We start from the raw sequence: 11,523 nt of genomic DNA, 5'->3' as shown, positions 1-11,523 counted from the left end.
AAAAATATATAAAATAATAATGACACTGGCAGGGAAGAGGTTAACCTAGTGGGTGATCAAGGGGTTAAATGTGAGCCTAGGGGAGTGATTCTAACTGTAGGGGGTGGGGCTTGTGAAATGACCATAGAGACCTGTGTTCCTATAGAGAAGGATCTCTGTGATCATTCCAGGGAATAGAACGGTCGGCTGTGTTTACAACATCCGACCGTCCTTCTCTCTCAGCAGGGAATGATCGCGGGTGTCAGTTGGCAATCAGAGCCGTCTTACCCGTGCATCAGCTTCACCGCTGCCGAATGGGGGTGGGAGCACGCCGCCGGCGGCGCGCGCGCTCCCTGCTTGCAACCGACGTAGCCCTACATCGGTTTGCACAAGAGAGCCACATCGCCACAGTAAATAGGCGGCAGGTCGGGAACTGGTTAAAATGATATTTTGGTCCTGGCGGGAGCCTGTTGGGTTGAGTTCAGCTCATTGCTTCTTCTATACTCCCTTTAACGCCATAATTCCTGACTCTGCTGTGTGTTCCATCTCCTTCTGTTTGTTCTTTATATTATAAATCCGGGGTACTGAATTAAAATTCACCGAGGTCCAATCAGTAACATTTTCTTCAAGCCGAGGTCCGAATCCCATGTTTGTGTGATTACTCCGATCCTTCAAATGACAGCTCCTCCTCTTAACCACTTCCCACACGCTGTCAAATGACGGCGGAGCTCTGCGGCTCTCGTTCTGGGATGACATCCTATGAGGGCGCCCCAAAATGGCCGCTCTCTTAGGGCCCGGGGGGGGGGGGGGGCACGCAGCGTGGCGATCACAGCCGCACTATGTTCCCAGGACATGGTGCAACCACCATGTGATCAGCTGTGTCCAATCACATGTAAATACGGAAGTGCCGTTTATCAGCTCTCCTCACCTCACACTGTCAGAATGTGTGGTGAGGAGAGCAGCAGCATCTCCTTGAAGGGATGACTAGGACAGGTAATCGGGGCACTGATTATCAGAGCCCTGATTACAGTAAAGCCCCAGCAGTGCCCATCAGTGACCCCAATGAGTACCCATCAGTGACCGCCAATGAGTGCCCATCAGTGACCCCAGTCAGTGCCCATTAATGCCACCTATCCGTGCTCATTAGTGCCACCTATCAGTGCCCATCAGTGACCCCCCAATGAGTGCTCATCAGTGACCCCAATGAGTGCCCATCAGTGACCCCAATGAGTGCTCATCAGTGACCCCAATGAGTGCCCATCAGTGACCCCCAATGAGTGCCCATCAGTGACCCCCAATGAGTGCCCATCAGTGACCCCAATGAGTGCCCATCAGTGACCCCAATGAGTGCCCATCAGTGACCCCAATGAGTGCCCATCAGTGACCCCCAATGAGTGCCCATCAGTGACCCCCAATGAGTGCCCATCAGTGACCCCAGTCAGTGCCCATTAATGCCACATATCCATGCTCATTAGTGCCACCTATCAGTGCCCATCAGTGACCCCCAATGAGTGCCCATCAGTGACCCCCAATGAGTGCTCATCAGTGACCCCAATGAGTGCCCATCAGTGACCCCAATGAGTGCCCATCAGTGACCCCAATGAGTGCCCATCAGTGGCCCCCAATGAGTGCTCATCAGTGACCCCAATGAGTGCCCATCAGTGACCCCCAATGAGTGCCCATCAGTGACCCCAATGAGTGCCCATCAGTGACCCAAATGAGTGCCCATCAGTGACCCCCAATGAGTGCCCATCAGTGACCCCCAATGAGTGCCCATCAGTGACCCCAGTCAGTGCCCATTAATGCCACATATCCGTGCTCATTAGTGCCACCTATCAGTGCCCATCAGTGACCCCCAATGAGTGCCCATCAGTGACCCCCAATGAGTGCTCATCAGTGACCCCAATGAGTGCCCATCAGTGACCCCAATGAGTGCCCATCAGTGACCCCAATGAGTGCCCATCAGTGACCCCCAATGAGTGCTCATCAGTGACCCCAATGAGTGCCCATCAGTGACCCCAATGAGTGCCCATCAGTGACCCCAATGAGTGCCCATCAGTGACCCCCAATGAGTGCTCATCAGTGACCCCAATGAGTGCCCATCAGTGACCCCCAATGAGTGCCCATCAGTGACCCCAATGAGTGCCCATCAGTGACCCCAATGAGTGCCCATCAGTGACCCCCAATGAGTGCCCATCAGTGACCCCCAATGAGTGCCCATCAGTGACCCCCAATGAGTGCTCATCAGTGACCCCAATGAGTGCCCATCAGTGACCCCCAATGAGTGCCCATCAGTGACCCCCAATGAGTGCCCATCAGTGACCCCCAATGAGTGCCCATCAGTGACCCCAATGAGTGCCCATCAGTGACCCCAATGAGTGCCCATCAGTGACCCCAATGAGTGCCCATCAGTGACCCCAATGAGTGCCCATCGGTGCAGCATATCCATGCCACCTATCAGTGCAGCCTCATCAGCACACATCAGTGAAGGAGAAAAATTACTTATTTTGTCGCCTTGCCCTATTAATGGGGGGATAGGTACATGCCAATCCAAATTGTTCAATATTTTCTTATACATATCCACATACTTCCCCTTATCCATTAGTACTGTATCCCCCCCCCTCCCCCCTTGTCGGCAGTCATGATTACCAAATTGGAATCAAGTCTCCGTTCACAAAGGACTGTCCTTTCATTACTGTTAGGATTGTCATTGACAGTATAGCTCCTCTTTAATTGCCTCATCTCCCCCCGTAACAAAGATGGAGACCGCTGGTACTGTTACCAAGGGGAGGAACGTACCGGATCCTTTATATAAGCCGTTTATTGTCCATCCTTGGGAAATCTTCCCATCTTTCATCCGCTTCCATAGCCAGTTCCAGCATCGAATTTGCAAGATCCTCATCAGACTTGGTGTGGCCCTCTTCCCATAGGTCAGTTGGGTCTCTTAGAGCACGATATTCTTTCCTAGTAAGGTCCGACCAATCGCCCAAAGACCCCAATGGATGTCCAATAGATTTTTTGTAATACATCATATGTAAAATGAACTTCCGTGCGAACAAATAAATGTCCTTAATTACAACAGACGTCTCCATTGTGAGTTGGGCCCCTCCTTTAGATAAGATAGTTGAGGCTCTGACAACTCAATGCTGGAGAGATTATTTTGAAGTCTTCCTTGTTGTAGACAAAAATGTCCAGACCGTATTTCTTGGGGAGAGGGGTCGAGAGTCCATGTTGGGTTCCCACCATGTTGGGGACTTTCATGTTGGTTGTTGGACCCAGTGGCGTAGCGTGGGTTGTCAGCACCTGGGGCAAGGCAAGTAATTTGCGCCCCCTAACCCGCGGGATTTTAGCACTCGAGTCTCTTCCACTAGATTAGTTAAAGAAACCCTTACCCCTAAGCACATGTATTGTTTGTTATGAAAATACTGATGTAATTAAAGTAAAATTCATCTAAATACAAGTTTGAATGACCAGCGTGCCCCCTTTCAATGCAGAATGACCAGCGTGTCCCCATTCCATGCAGAATGGCCAGCGTGCCCCCTTTCAATGCAGAGAGATCATCGTGCCCCCTTTCAATGAAGACAGACCAGCATGCCCCCCTTCAATGAAGACAGGCCAGCATGCCCCCCTTCAATGCAGAGAGACCAGCATGCCCCCTTTCATTGCAGAGAGACTTACTTGCAGCGGCGGCTTCTCCTCAGTTCCCCACATCTTCTTGAGTCCTCCGCGTCTCCTCGAGTCCCCCTGCCTCCTCCTCGGCCAATGGCATGAGTTCGCCTTTGGCCAATCAGGAAGCGGGTCTCAGACCTGCTTCCTGATTGGCCAGGAGGAGGATCCTTGTGACAATAGCGAATTTTCATTCGCTATTGTCACACAATGGGTGGGCTCCGGCCTCACTGCTCTGCGCCCCGGGTCCACCCTTTTTTGAAGCCTATTAGAGCCTCTGGCTCTAATCAGGCGATTAAAAAAAAAACCCACTCTGTGACAGCGCCAGGCTGCTAAACTGACTGAGCAGTGAGGAGAGGGGGCATAGGCGGGGCTTGGCTTGCAACACCACCCCACCCTACACCAATGGACAGGTGAGGCACAGTCCAGCCCCGTCCCGACCCGCCATTTTCATCCATAGGGCAGCCGCGCTGGACATCTCCCAGCCTAAAGATGGAGGCAGCCGCAGACAGTGTGTGAACTGTGTATGTCAGAGTCAGAGAGACAGAGTGACACTACAGATGCGCCCCCCCAGATGTTGTGCCCGGTGCGGCTGGCCCCCCCTGCACCCCCCACGCTACGCCACTGGTTGGACCCTAGATCTATGTCTGCGCCTCTTACGGGTGATACCTCGTTCTTTGATGAAGTGCCTGAATTCTGTTCATTCACTGTTTATTCATTTCTAATATCTAGAGTTGTAGATTGAGAATGAAATTCATCCTCAAGTTCATGATTTTTCCTTTTATATGTACCCCCATGTTTATGGTGACTCCGTCCCCTTCCCCTACCTCCAGACCTATTTGATGTTCTTCTAAATGAGCCCACAGATTCAGATTGACTGCTCTCCTCATAACTTTGAAGTCCCTTCCAGTTGGAACCAAAATGCCCCCTGTTCTGAAAGATACCCCATTTATATACCTGATTTGTTGCATATGCCATCTGATCTCTATCCAACATTTTATTTTTTGTGCTTGATACAGTATCTCCTGAAAATAAGTACACCCCTCACATTTTGTAAATATTTTATTATAATTTTTTTCATGTGACAACACTGAAGAAATGAGACTTTGCTACAATGTAAAGTAGTGAGTGTACAGCTTGTATAACAGTGTAAATTTGCTGTCCCCTCAAAATAACTCAACACACAGCCATTAATGTCTAAACCGCTGGCAACAAAAGTCAGTACACCCCTAAGTGACAATGTCCAAATTGGGCCCAAAGTGTCAATATTTTGTGTGGCCACCATTATTTTCCAGCACTGCCTTAACCCTCTTGAGCATGGAGTTCACCAGAGCTTCACAGGTTGCCACTGGAGTCCTCTTCCCCTCCTCCATGATGACATCACAGAGCTGGTGGATGTTAGAGACCTTGCGCTCCTTTGCCTTCCGTTTGAGGATGCCCCACAGATGCTCAATAGGGTTTAGGTCTGGAGACATGCTTGGCCAGTCCATCACCTTTACCCTCAGCTTCTTTAGCAAGGCAGTGGTCGTCTTGGAGGTGTTTGGGGTCGTTATGTTGGAATACTGCCCTGTGGCCCAGTCTCTGAAGGGAGGGGATCATGCTCTGCTTCAGTATGTCACAGTACATGTTGGCATTCATGGTTCCCTCAATGAACTGTAGCTCCCCAGTGCCGGCAGCACTCATGCAGCCCCAGACCATGACACTCCCACCACCATGCTTGACTGTAGGAAGACACACTTGTCTTTGTACTCCTCACCTGGTTGCCCCCACACACGCCTGACACCATCTGACACCAAATAAGTTTATCTTGGTCTCATCAGACCACAGGAGATGGTTCCAGTAATCCATGTCCTTAGTCTGCTTGTCTTCAGCAAACTGTTTGTGGGATTTCTTGTGCATCATCTTTAGAAGAGGCTTCCTTATGGGATGACAGCCATGCAGACCAATTTGATGCAGTGTGCGGCGTATGGTCTGAGCACTGACAGGCTGACCCCCCACCCCTTCAACCTCTGCAGCAATGCTGGCAGCACTCATACGTCTATTTCCCAAAGACAACCTCTGGATATGACGCTGAGCACGGCACTCAACTTCTTTGGTGGACAATGGCGAGGCCTGTTCTGAGTGGAACCTGTCCTGTTATACCGCTGTATGGTATTGGCCACCGTGCTGCAGCTCAGTTTCAGGGTCTTGGCAATCTTCTTATAGCCTAGGTCATCTTTATGTAGAGCAACAATTCTTTTTTTTTCAGATCCTCAGAGAGTTCTTTGCCATGAGGTGCCATGTTGAACTTCCAGTGACCAGTATGAGAGAGTGAGAGCGATAACACCAAATTTAACACACCTGCCCCCCATTCACACCTGAGACCTTGTAACACTAACGAGTCACATGACACCGGGGAGGGAAAATGGCTAATTTGGCCCAATTTGGACATTGTCACTTAGGGGTGTACTCACTTTTGTTGCCAGCGGTTTAGACATTAATGGCTGTGTGTTGAGTTATTTTGAGGGGACAGTAAATTTACACTGTTATACAAGCTGTACACTCACTACTTTACATTGTAGCAAAGTGTCATTTCTTCAGTGTTGTCACATGAAAAGATAGAACTTTTGTGAGATACTGTATATCCTTTCTCAATGGACTGGCATATCTCCTTCTCCTTAGATACTACCTGAGGTTTCTGTCTAGGAGGGGATCGGGAATCTAGAGCGGTTTCTAAGTCCTGATTAATCTGCACCATTTGTTTCTCATAATAATCCATCAACATTATCACCATATTACGAGCAGTGCTGTATCTTGGCCTAGGCCAACAAGGCCCAGGCCTAGGGCAGCACTTTTCAGGGGGGCAGCAAAAAAGCTGGACCACGCACAAGAAAAAAACAGCCTCCTCCCGCCTCCCCCACTAAAAAGAGTCCCTGACGGCTTGCGCTACACACTTTTTTAGTATAGTATCAGTCTTATAGGGCGAATTGGGCTGGGGGGCAGGGTCCAGGAGGCAAGTCAGTCTGACACCCCCATAAAGTGGTCATACTGCTACCTCCTGGTATGATATGATGGTATGATGATGGGCACTGTTGAGGCTGACCTTATGGGAACTGATGAGGCTACACTAATGGGCACTGATAGACTGTGGTTGTGGTTTACAAATGACAGGGCGGGTCATAAACAGGAAGAGGTGTGGCCTTTACAAGAAGGGGTGGGTCATATTTAAATTAGGGGGTGCACAAGTTTAGTCAGGCCTAGGGCAGCACAAAACCTAAATACACCACTGACTACGAGAACACTGCTGTATATTATCTTCCCATCTTTTCTCAAAGTCTGAGTCCACCTCCCTAATTCTAGTGAAGATCTGGACTCTCAGACCATTTGTGGTGAGATCCTCCCAAAGGGAAATCATGTCTGAAGGGAGGCAGACCCTGACACTTTCCTCATCCGAGCCCTGCAGGTGCAGCAGCTGATAATTATAAAGTCACTCCCATTCACATCTCTGCACATGGACACAGAGAAAAAGATATTTCTTCAGAATAACAAGAGGTAGGAATGTGCTACAAAGTTTTTAAAATCCCTGCAATGTACAGAGATCACCCAGAGGGGGAGGGGTTTTTTCTCAATAAAAGTGGAGTTCCTCTTTAAAGATTCTTTGTAAGCCGATTGTCTCCCATGTCCAGCTGCTCACCACGCTTTCTCTTTGACCTTTCTTCCAGCGGCGCGGATGACCTGTTGCCCATCTTGGCCTTTGTGATTCTGAGAAGCGGAATGTCCCACTTGGTGTCAGAGTGCGCCGCACTGGAGGAGTTCATATACGAGGGGTGAGTACGCCTTGCCTGTGCCGCCCGCCATATACTTTAATATGACAGTTTATGTAAGCGTCATGCATTGTGCCCTGCCATTAATTAATAAACGGGAAGCGCTCTGCCCTTGTAATGTCACTCACTTTTATCTGCCCGGGTGACATGTCTGCTGCTGTGACAGCTTTATTGTCTGGCGAGATCTCCCTGAGCTAAATATGCAGACGGCCGTCTCCCTCCATTCCATTCACCGCTCTCTTCCCACCACATCTGCTCTCTGCTCTCCCCTTCTCTGCTCTCTGCTCTCTGCTCTCTTCCCACCACATCTGCTCTCTGCTCTCTTCCCACCACATCTGCTCTCTGCTCTCTTCCCACCACATCTGCTCTCTGCTCTCCCCTTCTCTGCTCTTTTCCCACCACATCTGCTCTCTGCTCTCCCCTTCTCTGCTCTCTGCTCTCTTCCCACCACATCTGCTCTCTGCTCTCCCCTTCTCTGCTCTCTGCTCTCTTCCCACCACATCTGCTCTCTGCTCTCCCCTTCTCTGCTCTCTTCCCACCACATCTGCTCTCTGCTCTCCCCTTCTCTGCTCTCTGCTCTCTTCCCACCACATCTGCTCTCTGCTCTCCCCTTCTCTGCTCTCTTCCCACCACATCTGCTCTCTGCTCTCCCCTTCTCTGCTCTCTTCCCACCACATCTGCTCTCTGCTCTCTGCTCTCCCTTTCTCTGATCTGTTTGCTGGGAACTTTTCTTCATACCGCCTTCTCTAATGAAGGTAAAATTCCCTGAAGTCACCCACAGATATTGGAGGACGGTCTGGAAAAAATGGAAGATTTACAAAATGTATCTAAGAATCATCATTTGTACAAACAAGAGACCCGGTCACCACAGCCTTCTCTGTTCACTAAATACAGTGAGGGAAAAAGTATGTGACCCCCTGCTGATTTTGTATGTTTGCCTACTGATGATAAATACATAAATACACATTTTCTGCAGGAGCTGCGCAGCACTGAGAGAGTTCATTGAGAACTGCAAGCCGAGAGCTGCAAAGGATTGTCACAACTTATCGTTCGTTCACCCACAGAGCTGTCACCCGGGGTCAGGACTGACCGATATACAGCTGTTATTTTACTATCATGCTATACAGATGTTATTTTACTATCATGCTATACATATCAAAAACGAAGGGATTTCCAGTCACTACTTACCAACCAGCCAAATTAACCTAACAGTATGCGTTAAAAACAGGGGTTTGGTTGCACACATTTACAAATACATGCGTAAGCTGCAGGCCGCGCCAAGGCACCCTGATATCTGCAGTCCCTAACTCTACCTTTAAAGAGTCTCCACAGTGAGAGCACATGCATTCTGATGAGATAGATGGAGGACAGGTGACTGGAGGGAGCCCACCCCTCCTTAACCACTTAAGCCCCGGAAGATTTTACCCCCATTCCGACCAGGGGGTATTTTGCGATTCGGCACTGCGTGACTTTAACGGAGAATTGCGCGGTCGTGCGACGCTGTACCTAAACAAATTTGGCGTCCTTTTTTTCCCACAAACAGAGCTTTCTTTTGGCGGTATTTGATCACCTGTGCGATTTTTTGATCACGCGCTATAAACAAAAAAAGAGCATCCATTTTGCAAAAATAGCAATATTTTTCCCTTTTTTTTATATGAAATTCCCCCCAAAAAAAATGTAAAAATCAAAATTTTTTAAAATTTTCGGCCAATTTGTTTTATGCTACCTATGTTTGGTAAAAAAAATCACAAAAAGCGTATTTTGATTGGTTTGCGCAAAAGTTATTGTGTTTACTAACTAAGGGAAAGATTTTTGTCATTTTTGTTGTTTTTTTTTTTAACGCGTAATGGCGGCGATCTGCGATTTTTTTTGCGGTACTGCGACATTGCGGCGGACAGATCGGACCCTTGACTGACATTTTTGACACTTTTGGGGTTACCAGTGACATTTCTACAGTAATCAGTGCTATATATATGCACTGTTACTGTAAAAATACACTGGTAGTGAAGGGGTTAACTTTGTTTCAGAGGGAGGGGCTGTGTGTGTCCCTAGGGGCGTGATTCTAACTGTGATTGGCTGGGGCTTCAGCTGTATGCAGACTGATCAACGGATCTACATAGTAGATCTAGATGATCAGCTCTCATACAGCGAGGAGAATGACAGGTGGCTTGTTTACACAAGCTGCCTGACATTCTCCCTCTCCCCCGCCGATCGCAGAGTGGCCGGCGGACATCGGGTCCGCCGGTCACACGCGCGGGGGGGTCCGTGACCACTCGGGAGCGGGAGCGCGCCTCCGGGGGCGCGCGCTCGCTCCCTAGACCCTCACAAGCTAGTGACGTAGCCCTACGTCACTTTGCCTGTGAGGGGCTGACCGCCGACGTAGATAGTCGTGCGGCGGTCGGCAAGTGGTTAAAGGCGCAGGGTCACACTGAACACCCAGCACATTGCACAATGGCAGCAAAGGTGTCAGTGCGTTGCCTGACCAATATAAACGTTATACGATATTGCAAAAAGTGGTCACCTCCTCCTATCATGCTATACAGCTGTTATTTTACTGTTCTACTATACAGCTGTTATTTTACTGTTGGACTTTATAACGCCTTGTTTCGAAGTGTCACTTTGTGCTTCTCTTCCTCAGGTATCTGATCGGAGAAGAAGGATATTGTCTGACCTCAGTGCAGAGTGCATTGGTTTATCTAGAGACTCTTCCGGTCCCCCCATCACCGCCTGCTATCTGAGGGGCCAATACGCTGCTTTATGTTATAAGGAGTCCTGAGGACAGGCCAAACCTTATATTGCACCTTATCCATGTAAATATAGCCAACTGCAAACACTGGTCAATCCCCCCCCCCCCCCCCCACTAATGTGAAACTGAAAACTACAGGGGGTGTAGAACTGAGCAACGGAACCTGGAAGTCCTCCCAACCACCTTCATTTTGGAAAAAAACATTTTTTTAAAGCCCCTTTTCCTGCATTCCAGAAGGTCACATTGCATTGATGATTAGCAGCTGGTTGTGGACTCAGTATAGACAGGGACATCATAGGCAACTAGTTCCAGCACTTTAGGTAACTCAGTGTGCTAGTTACAGCCAGGGCAGCCATCAGGGGGGGATAGCCCATGCACATGGAGGGGGCCCAGGCGTCCCGAGGGGCCTGGGGACCAGGCCCAACCAACGAGATTGAGTTGTTGCTGCTGTAGTAACTAGCAATTGCTAAAGCAGGATGGCTGCAGAGTAAGCCAATGCAGCCGAAGGGATGTCTCTTACTGGATTGGGGTGTCTCTTTGCTCGATTGGAATTTCTTTTTGCAGGATTGGGCTGTCTCTTTGCTGAATATATGGAGATGTCTCTTTGCTGGAATGGATTCATGTAAGAATGTTCAAACTAAAGTAGGTGCACTGAAGAACTCGGTGGGGTGTCTAGTGGGTGGAGTGGGCGAGATGGCCCTGGGGAATGTTGGTTGTCAGGCCCGGAAGGGCCCAGGTCTAAAGCTGTGTAAGGGGCCCAAAAATTTCTGATGGCTTCCCTGGTTACAGCATGGTGGGTGATGGGTGACTGCTGGAAGATTGGGGTGCTGGGGGTCCTATTATCAGGGGTGCTGCTGAATTATGTTAGATGGGCGAAATTATATTCCTTCTTGTTGTCCCTATTTTTAATGGCAGTCTCTGTATTCTGGCCTAAGTGAGGCTTTGAAAAGGAAACTGCATGGCTAAACTTTGCACAAGTCTTAAAGTAGAGGTAAATCCAATCACAAAAATCGTAAAGCGGAACTTTACCCATAACAACTTAAAAATTGTGTTCTTTAGTGAGGAATATCCATTCCATATTATTAATTCTGTTACCGAAATGAGTGTGTGCTGCAAATTGCCTCCACCATTGCTCCGGCTTCTTTTCTGGAGGTAATTTACAGCACACACTCATTTAGTTAACAGAATTATTAATGTGGAATGGATGTTCCTCGCTACAGAACGTTATTTTTTATCAAGTTGTTATTGGTAAAGTTCTACTTTATTGTTTTACATATCTATACCTGCAAAATAGACCAACCTGAAGTCATCAAGCAGGGCTTCGTTTTC

General features: G+C 48.7%; 1 protein-coding gene across 1 annotated transcript in view; it reads left to right on the top strand.

The window, feature by feature from the left end:
• Window positions 1-10,354, top strand: part of VPS9D1 (VPS9 domain containing 1) — a 92,773-nt gene extending 82,419 nt beyond the window's left edge. The window contains exons 14-15 of the mRNA XM_082270233.1: window positions 7,347-7,451; window positions 10,087-10,354. Coding sequence (XP_082126359.1) covers window positions 7,347-7,451; window positions 10,087-10,186 — 205 coding nt within the window. The 3' untranslated portion in view covers window positions 10,187-10,354. The remainder of the gene's footprint in view (window positions 1-7,346; window positions 7,452-10,086) is intronic.
• The last annotated feature ends 1,169 nt before the right edge of the window (window positions 10,355-11,523 follow it).

Source organism: Pelophylax lessonae, assembly GCF_965119305.1.
Source record: "Pelophylax lessonae genome assembly, chromosome: 10".
NCBI classification, from domain to species: Eukaryota; Metazoa; Chordata; class Amphibia; order Anura; family Ranidae; genus Pelophylax; species Pelophylax lessonae.
Note: the sequence above shows the minus strand (reverse complement) of the source record. Positions and strands in the feature narration are given on the sequence as shown.